The following is a 16359-nucleotide window of genomic DNA, read 5'->3' on the forward strand; positions in this document are numbered from 1 at the left end:
TTGAAAGAACTGACTATGCTTATTCAGAGGTGAGGGAAAACTACTGAGTTATCACTTCACTCTCCAGGATTAAGCTTTGGCACTGAAACAATAACAAAGGGTCTAGGGTTTAATCCTCACATTAAGCATTACAAAAAAGCATAAAGGTAAAGGTACCCCTGACCATTAGGTCCAGTCGTGGACGACTTTGGGGTTGCGGCGCTCATCTCACTCTATAGACCGGGGGAGCCGGTGTTTGTCTGCAGACAGCTTCCCGGTCATGTGGCCAGCATGACTAAGCCGCTTCTGGCAAACCAGAGCAGCGCAAGGAAACGCCATTTACCTTCCTGCTGGAGTTGTACCTATTTAGCTACTTGCACTTTGACATGCTTTTGAACTGCTAGGTGGGCAGGAGCTGGGACCAAGCAACAGGAGCATACAAGGATGCAAATCCTGCCTTAGCCACAAATTTCAGGTGGGTGAATCACAATGGCTCCAATTCTAAGCATCCTTATTGGGGAGTAAGTCCTGTTGAATTAATTGGGACATACTTCTGAATAAATGTGCATAGGATTCAGTTGTATTTATTGGCCTTGATTCTCCATCTGTGATTTTCCTACAAAACTCTGCACAGGGAATAAGGTGTAACGTGTACAGTGACTTGTACAAACACTGAAACCTGCAACTGACTATAGCTTATCGGTGTCCACATTGTGCGAACATACTGCAGAAAAACTTGATTGTGCAATCATTGCGTGACAGTTCAAACATAAGTCGCAAATTGTTATTGCACAGAAGGGATTTTGTAAAGTATGAAGTAGTCCTAATGACAGCATATTACTTCACAGGATTGGTGAAAGGGATAAAAATCAATCATTATGGGGAAATACAATTTGCAAATTACAACTGTGTCAAGCACACAGCAAGATGAAACAAGGGAGGCTGTCCCCATTTGACACCCTTTTTCCCTTTAGGTGCATCCATTTATTCTCTTTGTAAACTGTTTTGAGGTATTTACAACCAAATGGTCTTTACATTTTATGAAACAAACACAATCCACAGTGGCAGGAAAAGGACATGAAAGAGACCAAGAGATGAGGGTGATAAAACCTGCACCAAGTAAAACTTCAGGACTGTGGATAAAGATACCAGACAGATACTGTCAACAAACAAGGCTGGGAATGGGAGGTCTCTTGGGCAAGAGAGAATTTTGGACACCCATCAAGTGGAAATGGCATTTTCTGCAAGCAGGGACAGGTTGATGAGTGGGAAGGATATATTATTTTTAGTTAAAAACAAAAAAAATTAAAACGAAACCATGCCTTTCAAACAGCTCGAGAGAGTCAGTAAACACGCTTGTCCCTCTCACAGCAACCTGAGATGCTGTTTATAACGATTCTGCCCCCACTGAGAGACACGGCTGAGTGGAGATTTACAGTATTTGAATCAAGGGTTTCCTCAGTCTCGTCCAACACTCCAAGCAATGCCCAGCAAGGACTTTTTGCTACCCTTTTACCAGGTTTGTTCTTTCCCCTCAAATGGCCTGCGACTTTTTAGCGTGTGAGTGTTTGGGGGGGGGGGAGAGACTTTGAGGGAATCCTGGCTCCCTAGCTGCCGACCAGGGCTCAGCAACCATCCCCATCCCTCCAGCTTAGCCTGCTTCACAGGGTCGTTGTGAGGGGAAACCCAGGAGCTGCGCCTTGAGCTCTTCAGCAGGAAAGGCGGGAGCTGTCAAGAAGACGCGAGGCGTCCTGGGAACAAAAGGTCGCGGAGGGTTATTTCTCCACGTTTTGTCTTCCACGCGAGGGCGAGTTAAGGAGTCCCTATGTGAGACACGAAGTGCGCACGCGGAGGAGCGCGCTCGCGCTGGAATAGGCGCAATCCCGCCTCATGCACGGGCAAAAGCCGCGCGCGAGAGGGAGAAGGTGCCTCCTCAGGACACCGCCGCCGCTCCAGCTCTGGAAGGAGCCGGGATCTCTGCGGCTGCCTCCGCCCCTTCTCGTCAGTCCTCCCTCTCTCCTGCGGAGGGCAGGACGCCTGCGCCGGGGAGGGCGGCGCATTCCGGGCGCCAGGGAGCCGCTGTGGGGAGGCATGAGCGAAGGCGGCGGGCGCTGAGTCTCCTCCCTGCCTCGCTCGCTCGCGCGCTGCAGGGGAGAGGAGGACAAAGAGGGAGCGGGCGAGGGGCCGCCGCCTCCTCCTCGCCGTCGTCGGTGCGGCCGCCATGGGGGAGCGGCTGCGAAGCCAAGCCGGCGTTTCCTCGGCGGCCGCGTCGGCCCCCACCCCCACCTGCTCGCTGCATAATGGGCTGCTGCACAACGGCTTCCACGGGCTGCCCAGCAATGGGGAGGCTCCCGCGCGCTCGCTGCTCTTCCGACAGGACCCGCCGGTGCCCAGCCAGGGCTCGCCGACGAAGAAATGCCGGACGCGCCGGAGGATGGACTCGGGCAAGAAAAACAGGCCACGTAAGTGAGGAATGCGGAGAAGGGCCCGCCTCGGGCTGGGCGGCAGCGCGGCTTGCCTTGCAAGCATGCACGCGCGCATGCATCTGTGCATCTCCAAGCAGGCGTGCAGGGGCCCTTTGCATCGCGTGATGCAGCGCAGGCCAGGCTGTTAATGTCGTGTGGCAAGCAGCCCTGAGTCACCACCATTGGGCCACCTCGGGGCGGGGGGGGGTGCTGCCTTGTGAATGAGGCGAGGGCGCTTCTTGGCTGCTGGCTTGCTCACGTGGGTGCTGTCAAATGTGATTGCCCGTGACGAAATCAAAGGCTTGAAGAGCAACGATTTGATTGCTTAGCTGGCTGCAGATAATAATCTCATATACATGCACATATATAAGCATATGTATATACTGTGTGTGTATGTATATACACCCACCCACTCATACATACATACAGTATTTTAAGGCAGGAAGGAGGTAAGATTAGAAAGGCTGATTTGCCCTACTAGCGCGCTCGTTATGCCTTTTTCTGCCTTAAAGGACCCAATCGTTCCTTCTCATTGTTTGGTTTTCTCTCCAAAGAGCTCCTCCTGCGCGCGCGCTCCGCCAGCGGCGTGCGGCAGCCTCCTGCTCGAACGCACAACAATCAGTTCATTAAGTACTGTTTCGCTCCGACCAATAGGGCCGCACTCCCGGCGATCACACCCACTGATACCACGTAGGCCGGTCCGGCGGCCGACCAATGAGGAGGCCGGGAGGGAGTGGGCTTGCCTCGGTTTCTACACCGCTGAGTGCAAGTCGCTAAAATGAGAGATTTCTCAATTTACAGCCTGCATAAATGTGACCTTGCTAAAGCGGATGCCGATTGTTGGGGGTGTAAAAGACGCGCAGGCTTGGACTGTCAGCCTCCTGGAAGCCGGCTCTCTGTGCCTTTTAGCAGCTCAAAATGAAGCTTATAATTGATGAGAGGCATTGTAAGTAAATGGCACTGACAGTTGAACTTCTTTCTCTCTTTGCCTTCCATTAAATTTAGGGAAAGCATTTTAAGAAAAGAGGAAGGTTTTGATTAGGTGGCAGAGTTAAACTCCAGTAGGTGAGGCTGTTTTGGATGAGTGGGTTTTAGTTGATAATCAGTTGGCTCTTTTTCACCCCTGTGGTTCTATGCAATTTGTTTCCTTTTTTATTTATAATGCAGAAATAATCTGAGCTCTCTGAGATTCACCTGATCTGCAAGCATCTTGGGGCTCATGTATGTGTGTGATTCCACCCCCCCAAAAAAGTGAATAATCAAGAATAATTAGAAATTCATAGCATATTTTGCCCCTAAAGGCGGCCTTGGAAATGACTGAAATGGTGAGATTAATTGCCTGATCCTAATTTTGTTTACATGGAAGCCAAACCCATTGTTTTGAGTGGGACTTGCTGGTTGGTATGTTTAGGATTAACAGCATTGAGCTGCAATGTAGACTTGTCATTCTTCTACTTGTTTGTTTGTTTGTTTTAAGGAAAGCCAACCACCACTCTGGATAACTTGCTGAGCCAGAAAATGTGCACTCATACTCCCATTGAAAACAAATACTCGAGAGTTTATTGTTATCTCATTATGTAGCATCATCGATGCATGATGAGATAGAGCAGGCTAGTATGAGAGATCAGTTTTATAGCTGGGTAACAGATAGAAATGATAAAGTAAACCTGAGCACATGGGAATCACATATTCACTGGAGCTGAGGTTTAAATCCTGTTTCACACATGGATTTATTTATTATGGCTGACAGCACAAATACAGAAATTGCATCTCTTCTAAAGATGAGTGTTTTGCCACTGACTACATATTGTGGTATCAGAATTTCGTGAGTTGCTTTGGATGAATATCTTGCTTCTGTAAATAATGCACAGCCCTACTGTGGTGATTAAGCCTAAGCATCCTTTACTCTTTAAGGTGGAACATACTCATCTTTAAAAAGGCAAAATTTCCAAAGATACTGTTCATTCTGATGCAGGTAAGTTAGTAAGACTACATGGAGTCACTCAAGTGCCAATTGACTTTCCCCCCCTCTGGAGTTGATGGGTCTGTGTCAGTGCCATTCTTTCTATTTCATTTCCTGCAGTAATTTAAAAAATAGGAAAAAATATGCCCTACTATCTGGAATACTGTCTGTCTGCAGGTTTACAGAGCTGGCCTACTACATCCTCCCCCTCCCAATTTTGTTTACTATGGGTTGCATTTGACTAACGTCATGCTCAGAGTAGATTTATTAAAATAAACATTCTTACGTTAGTCTTTGTTAACTTAAATCCGTTGATTCCAGTGGGTCTACCCTGAGTATGAGTTAGATAGCACCCTGAAGGTGTATGTTTCTTTCTATATATCAAGCAAAACTAAAAAAAAAGTTTTGCATTGTGAATTTGGTCATTTGATTTCTGTAGATTGTACATGTAATCTTCAAACCTGGCTTGAGTAAGCAAAGTGAAAGGAAACTTTCTAATTCCCTTTTGTTCAGTTGTTGTTAATATCATGTTTAAACGTTGTGTTTAAGAAAAATAGTCAAAGACAGTGTTTCATTTCATCTTCAACAAATGCAAAGCGGGATGTTTTTATTTCTCTTTCCTCCTGATTTTAATGTATATATGTGGGGTATATTGTCTGTTTGTTTGGTTGTAAATCACTTTGTGTTCTCCTGGGCAAGATAAAGCAACTGACAAATTTAATAAACAAATGAAATAAATATTAGGCCAGTACGTTTGTGCTGATAATGTTAGTTCCAGTTTATACTCAAATGCAAAGGTGTTTTTTTTAAAAAAATCTTTGCAAAACAGGTTGCAACTTGTGTTGTTTTACATAGACCTTAAAGATACAATAACATATTATTTTAATACTTTTTTCTAAAGAGAATGGGCAAAAATAATGTAAAACGACAGTACAGAATATTTACACTGAGATACATTTAGGCGAGCTTGGAAAAAAAGCTCTGGGTGATTCTCCACGGCCCTCATTAATAAACTAAAATAGAGAGTTGGCACTGAACAGATCTGAGTAGAACATAACAATGAAAAATCCAGTTTTACTGGTTTAATGTGATTATTCAACATTGGCCTGCAAAGGTGCTTGTTAGCTATGTATGTTAAAGGGTGCAACAAAAATTGCATCAGCTGATTTGTGGGAAGGGAACTTGCTAATGAAAAGGTCTTGGTAACACATGCCTCCAGAAATTGTACATCTCCGACCACTAATTTCTTGCATGGCACAAAACATAATTATTTTTTCAGTGTCAAGAAAAAAAATCAGTCCAGTTATAATGCCAGAGCTATATAGACATTAAATGTACACTAGTTGAGATCTCTCTTTTTTTGGTAGCAAGCAGCATGGAAACCCAGAAAGAAGGTTACTTGAAATAAATGGAGCTCATGTTGCATTATGTTGAAACTCTAGTTGCATTCAACAGATATATTCCATTGCATTGTGATGGAACATTCATTACTGGTCTCAAGATGGAAATTGTGGTGATCTCATGCTGGGTAGCCAGGTGATGTCTATGGGTTGCATCTGATTAGAGCAGAGGTTGTCAACCTGGTCCCTACTGCCCACTAGTGGTAGGATTCTAGGTGGGCGGTAGGGGGTTCTGTGATACAAGCTGAATTCTTCCATCAAGCACTGGTGTGTGGTAAGGAAATTTTTACCATCAAGAAAGATGCATTAGTGGGCAGTAGGTATAAAAAGGTTGACTACCCCTGGTTTAGAGTGTTTATTTTGTTCAACCTACTTGTGGTTCAGAGTTCCCTTGTGCAGCAGCTTCTTAGAGAGTGCTCACAGTTCTTCAGTGCATGCCATGGGGTCAGGCATGCATCCCAGTTCTGGAGAAAGAACTCTGAGCTGCCTAGCTTCCTTGCAGAGTCTGGTCATAGCCACCTTCTTGGGCAGAGGGAAAAACAAGAGAAAGAGTTATCCAATAGCAGCAGTGGCAGGTGGTACTGTTGTGGTTCGTTTTGCTTTCTTCTCAAAACTATAACTTCTCAAAAGTTATTTTTTAATCAGACATTCCCTGGATGAGCTGAGCTCTTCCAGCTTGCATGTGCCCAATGTTCATTGCACAAAGTACCTTGAAGGGTGGGGAATATAGAGAGATGCAGATTTGAGTCCAGTGCTTTGAATCAGGGCAGGGCTGACCAGCTCTTTATGCATACGAATAGGCCCATATCTGTTTGTGTATAGAATTGTCCTTGAGTCTATATTCTTCCCTGCCTGCCAGAAAGCACTTTTTCCGGAGTGGCAGTATGCAACTGCTTTTCATGCTTTGTGTACCTTGGCTACCAAAACAAACTCTTAAAAAAAAAAAAGCCTGTACAGAAACTGGCTGCAAACCAATGCAAATGAAGTAGCCTTATCTGAGGATTCAAGTGTTAATGCTTTTGAATGTTCCCTTTCATGCCCCAGGATTATAATTTAGTTGAGTAGTTCTAGTCAAATAAATGCTGCACGTATTTCCATTTTCTGTGCCCTCCTCACAAAAAAACCAAGAGGGTTTTTCATTGGTGGTGGTGGTGGTGGTGATAATGGTGTTATTACCTATAAAATGCTCAGAAATTCTGCATCTCTGCGGAGAGCAGAGTTGACCGTAAGACTTTCCAGTGCTTCAAACTTATTTCAGTGTGCTGGCAATCATTTGTAAAACCCTAAATAGCCCGGGTCCTGCACGCCCAGAAGACTGCCCTCACTCTTATATTTTATTTATATTTTATTTATATTTATATATATTTTATTTATATTTATATTAATGATTCTCTTAAATATTCAATCCAGTCCATAGGCTTCCCTTCAACTTTGAAACTACCATATTTTTTGCTCTATAAGACTCACTTTTCCCCTCCTAAAATGTAAGGGGAAATGTGTGTGCGTCTTATGAAGCGAATGCAGGCTGCGCATCTATCCCAGAAGCCAGAACAGCAAGAGGGATCGCTGCTTTCGCTGCGCAGCGATCCCTCTTGCTGTTCTGGCTTCTGGGATTCAGAATATTTTTTTTCTTGTTTTCCTCCTCCAAAAACTAGGTGCGTCTTGTGGTCTGGTGAGTCTTATAGAGCGAAAAATACAGTATCTTTTTCTAGACGCTTGACTAAAACCACTGATGGGAAGGAGAATAGGGGGGGGGGGAATGTCATTTTGTCGCCTATCCTAAGCCCTCAGAACCCTGATCACATTGCAGAGGGTTGGACTCTCAGTGTTTCCCAACCTTGGGCCTCCAGCTGTTTTTGGACTACAACTCCCATCATCCCTAGCTAGCAAGACCAGTGGTCAGGGATGATGGGAATTGTAGTTCAAAAACAGCTGGAGGCCCAAGGTTGGGAAACACTGGACTAGATGACCCTTGGTGTCCCTTCCAATGCTACAATCCTGTGATTCCATAAATGCAATCAAATAATTCCTCATTCTAGAAAGCACTTTAACAACCCTAAACTGGACAGTGTTAGGCATTTTTTGTATCGGTGAAGTAGTCTAGGCTCTGCTAACCCAGAAATAGTACTTCAGGTTAAGAACTTTGCTTCAGGATAAGAACAGAAATCGTGTGGTGGCAGCAGGAGGCCCCATTAGCTAAAGTGGTGCTTCAGGTTAAGAACAGACCTCCGGAACGAATTACGGTAAGTACTTAACCCGAGGTACCACTGTATATGTATGAATGATGCATCTGTATATATATGAGTGATGCAGGACAGATTAAACATCATAGGCAGAACTGTCATGAAAATGCAAACCCAATGGTGTTCAGCAGAGTCCTTGTGTTCTGCTGCAAGTCACCAAATCTGAAGAAATCAAGAGAACTAGCTTATTGGTGGTGACTGTTATTATTTATTACCCACCTTGAGGTTAGGTGTGTCCTAAGTACTTGTTAGGCAAGTGATTACATCAGGACTGGAGGGGAAAGCTGTGTCATCCCTCACAACCATGTACTTATTGTTGTTATTATTACCCCATTTCTTACCTGCCTTTCACCATAAGACCCCAGAGCAAGTTACAGTAATTTAAAACTATAATATTTAAAACAGCTTAAAACAGATTGCAGTCGCAGGAATAGGGCGAGAGGTGCAGTCTTTCACTTCTGACTCTTCTTGACTGCATGGTAGATGACTTGCAATGTGTTGCAATAACGAATGACTTGGTGTGATCTTATTGTGTGCAGTCTGAACATTAAAGTAATGTGTGATGTGCAGCAGGCTTTGCTTTGTTGTTTGATTCATGTCTGCATGTAAAGATCTAAAAAATAATAATACATGAATGAAAATGTAAGCATGCATTTTCTGGGGCAATAACCTTGTTGCTATGCACAGGGTTTTCCAGCAAGGGAGAAAAAGTCATGAACTTCGTGCATAAAGATCTCACCCTTGTAGGCCATCTAGATAATTGCAGAACTACCCATTTCTTGCTCTATACCCTCAATCAGTAAAGTAGATTAGAATTCCCTACTCCAAATCTAGATAGCACACACAGCTTGACTGTTTCCCCCCCTCCCAATTCTGGACAATTAGTCCAGTTTAAAGTGCACCCGGGAACTGTGTTAAAGGTACTCTCACAGTATCCACAAATGAACTTTCCCCTAGATTGTCCAGCTGTTAGCAGCCATCAAGTTAAGTGATCCTTGTAATCTTTTAGATACCTCCTGTTTGCTTTAGACCTCCTTCTCATTGAGGTGGCAAACATGGGTCTGAGCTGTACCATTTCAAATAGCACGAGGGGCTCACATGATTGAATTGTCCAGAAAAAAGAACTTCCCTGCACATAGGAAGCTAGATGTCAAGAGAAGGCCTTCCAACCTAGCCTAAGCTTGTGGAGGGGGGAAATTCCTTTTTTTATGTAGGATTCTACCCCCCCCCCCATGGGCATACCATCATACATGCCCCCACCCCCAGAAGTATATGACTTCGAGAACTAAGCCACAGTCATATGCTTTTTCTTTGAATGGTTAAGAGCGCCCAGAGTTGGAAGAGAACTTTGAGATCGTCTAATCCAGGCATGGTCAAACTTGGCCCTCCAGATGTTTTGGGACTGCAACTCCCATCATCCCTAGCTGACAGGACCAGTGGTCAGGGATGATGGGAATTGTAGTCCCAAAACATCTGGAGGGCCAAGTTTGGCCATGCCTGGTCTAATCCAGCCCCTGCCTTAATGCAGGATGTGTAATGGAGGCTGCAACTATGTTATCTCATTGAGTCTCTGCTAAATACCTCTTGTTCAAATGAGAGCCCATCACTTCCCTTGCTCTTCCCCTCAGACCTTAAACCTGCACAACTGGAGGTTTTGAAACTTTTATTGATGAAGTTGGTGTAGCATCCCAACGTGTGTCTACAGGTTACAAGCAGGTAAAACATGACAGAGCCATAAAATACATGTGTAGGCTTACCCAAGATGTTTATCCGATACTTGGCTTGGCCCCTGCACTCTTCCTTTTGAAGAGCAAGGTGTGCACAGCTTATTCACATGCTTGATGTCCTGAGCCTCAGGGCTGGGCAAGCAAACAGGAACTCCTCCATAGGAGCTGGGCTAGCATGGCCTGCTCACTCAGGTGCCTCTGCGTACTTGGGAGATGGAGGTTGTGTTGATATAGCCTACTCATAGTTGGACTTGAACCCAGGCACTGGAGCCACCACTGCAGCTGGTGATGTATCACTTGGGGTTTTCGATGCCACGGAGGCAGGCTGCTCTTCTGACAGGGCCCTTCCTCTGAATCCAGATCTCCCAATCCCCTGGGTCAGAATCCTATCATGACGCCAAGTTATCACCCCTCCCCCAACCCACTAGGATTTCCCCTTGTTCAGCCTCTCCTGGCTCCTTCCACTTACTCTTATCATCCAGCCACCCTCTTCATGATGACAATCACCTCCTGAGGCATCCTGTTTCATTGTGGATCAACCCTAAGCATTCAGAAGTTTTTCCTAACTCGGCTGCCTCCTTAATAATTTCCCACCTGTTAGTTCTAGCCTTGCCTTCTGGTGCAGCACAGAGCAAGTTCCCCCTTCTACCTGGCAGCTGTTTTCCATTGTCTAACAGTCAAAACAAAAAAAATTCCTTCTAGTAGCACCTTAAAGACCAACTAAGTTAGTTCTTGGTATGAGCTTTCGTGTGCATGCTCACGAAAGCTCATACCAAGAACTAACTTAGTTGGTCTTTAAGGTCCTACAGGAAGGAATTTTTTTTTTGTTTTGACTATGGCAGACCAACACGGCTACCTATCTGTAACATTGTCTTACAGGTTAAACATATCCAGCTCCTACTGTTGTTCCTCACATAGGATTTGGTTTTTGGACCCTTTTATATCCTCGTCCTCTTTCAACATTCCACAGTTTTATAAAAGCCTTTCCCAATCGGGGAGGGAACTCTGGCCTGCAGATCTATTTAGGGGTGCCCATTTGGCCATTTCAACCAAGCCCTGCCCACCTGTCCAAGATGGAGGAGGTTAGGATCCAGACTACCAGTTGGAGCCAGTTCCCCACCCCTCCATTAGATATTTTGGACTACAACTCCCACCTGCTCCAGAAAGCACTGGCATGTCAGCTGAGGCTGATGGGAGTTGTAGTTTTTTTAAAAAGGCAGGTGGATACTTAGAACTGGGTTGTGCCAATGCAAGTTCCTATAACCTGGTACAACATGAAATGGCAACAGTAGTGGACACCTTCTCCCATCTCTCAGGATTTTGTTAAAGTAATGAGATTAGGCAAAGGAATTGCTAACAAGTTCTTCTGAACAGATGAGAAGTAAAAGGAAGCATTCCCAAACAATGCAATGAATAATGTTGGTAAGATAATTTTAGATAATATAAAATATTCAGTGATTTATTTTAAAAGACAGTTGTACAGTGCTAACATTTTAATTGGATTTGTTAATAATGGGTGTGTGACATCTCAGTGAGAAGTTGCCAAGGGTGCAGGGTGGGGTGTAACTTCTCCAAGGCCGTGGGAATTTCATAGCATTAAAGGAATCTTTTAAATCTTATTTTCAATCCTAAAGGATAGATGCTCTTAAAAAAAAAACCAACAACAATCCCAAACCCAAGAAAACAAATAATCTTAGGATATTCAGGTGCTATCCACAAGCTCAAACCTGTGACTTGTCATGTTACAATTATTGTAATGAAATAAATATTAACCAGTGTGGAACAGTAAGCATATAGTATTGGCCTGGGGTTCAGTTTCCATTTGGCCACAAAACTCAGCCTAGCCTATGTTTATGATTGTTGCTCCCCTGATTTCCTGCGAGATGGGAGGACAGTAGAAATATAAATGGGATAAAATAATGGTAGTAAGCCAGAATGTCTGGAATCAGAATGGGTTTTATCAGTTTAATGTCTATTATGTATATTAGAGAAGACGTTAAACTCAAATAGATCTATGTACTCTGTTCCCAACGAAACTGTTGCTGGAAGAAATAGAATTGTCTTTCAGAAAGCTTTTGGCCTGTCTTCTTCAATGTGTGCCCCAAAGGCCTTGCTTGGAGAGTAGGTCAGGATGAGCTAATCCAGTGTGGCAATGGATATATACACATGGCACATGGGAATACATAGCACGTCAGGCGCTGCAACCCTCCAACAGTTTGACTTCACCCCCGAAGGCGCACTCCTCCATCACCTCCAAGACAGATGGATGCCAACAAGCAATTAACATAACTGCAATACCAGTGGCCAGTGTCTTGTTTGTGTACTATAATTTCTCTGCTGCCCTCATGTGGATTTTAAAGCTTGCGTGCCCTTGATAGGTCAGTCATATGATTTCCTCTCTGCAGTTCAAATTCCTTTGTGTTGGATTAATGGCTTGCAAGTAGTGTAGGAATTAATACGACTCCTAACACCGGGGGCCTGCAAGTTGTTTGTGCTGACACCGGCAAGCAAACTGAAATGTGCTTTAGGTGATAGATGGTGAAAGAGGGAAGTCAAAATCCTTTTCTCTGTTTGTCTGCCCCCAAATGGAAGAGAAGAGGTGGCTACTCTTTACATAGAACACAAGCCCCCTGTCAAGAACAGACTGAGTAAACTCTCACGATCTCTTTGCTTGCTCTTAAAAATTGAGAAGAGTGGAAACCCAGGTCAAAATACACTTGCGTTTCTGTTTGTAGCAAGATGTATGTACTTCCCAACAATGGGACAATCCCTCTTCCTCTTTTGCAAAGGGAAGAGGAAGTGCAAGACACTGAAATGGCGCAGGTGGGTAGCTTGTGGCATCTCCAAGAAGGGTCCCCTGCCAGAAACCCTGGAGAGTCACTGCCTGTCAGTGTAGACAATACTGAGCTGCATGGATCAATGGTCTGACTCAAATAAGGCATCTTCCTGTGTTCAGACAGGTTCCATTTGCGCAGCTTATGCATGAGGTCAGGTCATTGTAGCCATAAGCTATGATCCAGAGAGAGAGCGCACCTACTGTGTCTGCACAGGCTGTAGCTTGATGCAAAGTTTGCATTGGCACAACTGGATGTCATTTATTTACACTGTTCACTTTCCTCCCCTCTTGCGTGTCTCAGTAAACAGAAGCTGTGTTTTGAAATTTCCCTGAATTTAAAGTTCACCGTACAGGAATGGTGGAGTAGCACTGAAGTGCAGGTGTAGACTGTGCCAGGCTCCAGGTGGTAAGGACAGGCCTTCCAATCAATGGTGGCCATGGATTTGTATAGATTCAAGTATAGCTTTAAGCTTTCTCATCAGTAGATGAGACTAACTTATGCTGGCTCTGCATTTTCATTTTGGTGAACACCTGTTGCCAGAGGAACTCTTTCGCTGTGGTGCAAATGGGCAAGTTCCTTTAATTTGCCATCCACAAATAATTAAGTCGATAGAGCGAGTGTGAATTTACCTGTAATTAGAGTTCTTGGTTGCTTAAAAACCAGGATTTGTGTAAGTCTGTAATGGGATTAGTGTTATGAGCTTCAGTGCACCATAGTGCAATACGATGTGAGCTTTTGCAGCGTTTAATCTAGATAATCTAAAATATTATCCTGTTGGCGCTGGCCGCAAGCCTTCTGGAGTTTTATGAAAATGACATTGTAAGTAACAACTCCCCCGTCCCCCAAAGAAGTTACCAGCCTGTTGGGGACTGACTGAAAAAATGCATTTGTATGCTGGGAGAGAGGGCAGCTCATTCTGCTTCTATCCTGTGTGTGGAGATGTTACCTGCCTGGGTGACTCACTTGTTTGGGTATAATTTCATGCACCTGCCTGCTTCCAGTCCTTGGTTGCCGATGGGTACCAGACTAGTACTTAAATACAAGGGTGTCTTTAAAAGTAAGATCTTTGATGTTGCACCAGGTAACTGCAGAAACATATACTGACAGTATTCCCTGGTGGTTTATAGATTAGTCTCCTATCGGGCAGACTTTGGCATGCACTGTGCTGGGGTGCTTTCCCCCCAGATGCAACAACTTTAACAACAGAGTACATTTTAGTGTGTGAGAGAGCAGGGAGTTAGTTTTGTGTAAATGGTGTAGAACTTCAAATATTACTTGTTGCTGCAGCCAGGTCAAGCTATGAGGCATCATTCTTTCATTCTTTCGCTGGTCAGTAGTACACGTCCTTTGTGAGCGGATATGAGTTGTGCACCGGCTTTGGGTGGAGGAAATCTGGTGTTATCAGGGGGTAGGCAATAATGGAAAGTCAAGTATGTGTATTCCTAGCATTATGAACAACCTGTCGTTGGAAGCTACTAAACAAACACACCTTGATGTGTGTGTTAAGAGATCATAGCGCAGATTCTGTTCAACACAAATATGGCTTAATCTTCAGCCTTTATGTGGTACAGCTGAAGTCGTCATCATTTTTTTAAAAATTACGGGGGTCAATATTTAGAGTGTGAAATAATCTGGCTCCTGTTTTTGCTTGTTTGTAGAAATGCCAGTCAGAAACTGATTACTTGGAAATGGGATCACTGTGATGGCAAATTTTCTTTATGGTATTTGAAGTGCAATAATTAAATTTTGGGATATATTACCCGGTAAATAAGAGAACATTTCTGCCAGCATGGCTTCTCTGTCACGCAAGTTTGTCATCTTAGGTTGACAAATCCATCTGTAACTATGTAACTATGATTTTGTGTTGCAATGGGAGAGAAGGCTTTGCAGAAACCTCCCATTAGTTGACAGATTCTTTTGTGTATTACACTAGTAGAATTGAAAAGGAAATCTGTATGGCAGAGGTTTTCAACCTTTTTGAATCCATGGCTTCCTTGGCCAACTACAGTCTTTCTGCAGCACCCCCGTGGGGCTTAGGAGCCCTGTTATGTCACCCCTTATGTCACCTCTCACCCTTTTTCAAACACCCTACCTTGTGGAGGGTTCCCTCAGTCTCCTCTCCTTTCTCCTTGGGAGTCCTCTGGGCAGCTGCTGCTGCTCCTGTCACTGGTCTCTGAGCTGCCCCCACCCCAAAGAAGAGGTTCCTCCCAAAGGCACCATTTGCCTGCGGAGCTTATAGCCAGGGCTGCTGCAATAAACAGCTGTGCAAGCAGGCACCCCAGGTTGCCATGGTACACTGGTTGAAAACCACTGCTATACGTTAAGCAATTAGACATGCAAAAGGATGAGGTGTTTAGCTTTTTTAACTGTGAAGTAAAACAGGTTTGGAAGCAACAAAAGCTTTCTGTGAACTGTGTGTGTTTGTGGGTGTAGAAGAGCCCTATTTGAAGTTTTCCTCTTAGGTACATAATGTTCTTTATCTCTTAAGGGCTAGAAATTAAAACTTCTATAAAATGGACTTTGAGATGCTCTGGGAATATGAATGAAAGACCTTAAATCCTCAGGGCAACATTGCAAACAAGAAGGGAAAACTCATAATAACAATTTGTAATAAGTGTAAGGTTTCATAAAAGGCTGTGGGGGACCATTAACTTGCAATCCTCTGCATGCTTATGTAAGACGAAGCCCCATTAAATTCAGTGGGAATTGCTTCTGAGTACGCATAGGATCAGGTTTTTGGGTTAACATGTATACTATACTAACACTACCTTTCAGTCATAAGGGTAGTATCAGTAAGAGCTTAAACATTAGGCTTCTCCTCTAAATTGCCAGAAACGCAGAATGAAAATCCAGAACCAGAATCTGTGCAGTCTCCAGAAGCTGATTGGACTGAACAACACCCACCGTTTGAATATTATGACAGCAACTATTTGTAGCATAGCTAGTGTTTTGCCTGCTCACCAGTAGGCATTTAGAATCTGAGGGAGCCTTCTAGGAATTTAAAGCACCCTTCCCACTATTATAAAATTGAGTATGCCTCTTTCTATGGTCAGCCTTGTCCTAGCAACACAATGGAAATACAGATGTAAATAATTCTTTTGATGAAGGGTTTGGGGAAATGTCTAGGTATCTCTGTTAATTGTATTTGGATTTCTTTTATCTGCCTTAGCTCAAGACTGCAAGGTTGATTCCGGTACATCTTTATCTCTTTTTATCTACACAACAGGTTAGATTTATCCAAGAGTGGGTGACATGTCCAGAAAAAGTATAGGAATGGGAGATGGTGGGGAATAGAAACACCTTGGCTACAGCACTAGCTGGGTTTGTTTCTCTTTGAGATTTCTTCATCCTTTGATTTGTAATTAATTGTGTAAACTGAATATATTTAGGTTTTTTAGCCTGCCCATTTGGAGGTTTCAGAGAGAGTGCTGTTGGTTCTTAAGCCCTCCATAATGGCTAGCTAAAAATTAAACTTGAGAATGTTAGTCCACTCCTGCCCCCCCAAAAAAACCCAGTCACTGGAAGAAGGGACAACATTCTGCTCTTTTCTTCAAATTTGTGCAGAATAGTTGCATTTTTCACTCACAAGAGAAAGTTAAGAATATCTTGTTGCCCCAACTGCTTTGCTATTCCAGACTGAGTTAAATGTAGCCTTGTATGCCACATGGAAAGCACATCCCTGTGTCAGTAGTCCATGCTTTGCAGCAGCAGTATCACTTAAAGGGCTCTTAATGCTCCCCCCCCC

General features: G+C 44.0%; 1 protein-coding gene across 3 annotated transcripts in view; it reads left to right on the forward strand.

The window, feature by feature from the left end:
• Positions 1 to 1957: 1957 nt before the first annotated feature.
• The window catches only part of PANK1 (pantothenate kinase 1), a 31115-nt gene continuing 16713 nt past the window's right edge, over positions 1958 to 16359 (forward strand). The window contains exon 1 of one of the 3 annotated variants that reach the window (XR_014168706.1): positions 1958 to 2441. Coding sequence is in view for 2 of the 3 variants with exons in the window: in XM_081912984.1 (XP_081769110.1) it covers positions 2201 to 2441 (241 nt within the window). In the remaining variant the exon portion in view is untranslated. Of the gene's footprint in view, positions 2442 to 3231; positions 3391 to 16359 lie in introns of those variants that run through there. The other 2 variants (XM_081912984.1, XM_081912985.1) reach the window with 2 other exon arrangements.

The sequence above is a fragment of the Podarcis melisellensis genome, assembly GCF_964234715.1.
Source record: "Podarcis melisellensis genome assembly, chromosome: 5".
Classification (NCBI taxonomy): Eukaryota; Metazoa; Chordata; class Lepidosauria; order Squamata; family Lacertidae; genus Podarcis; species Podarcis melisellensis.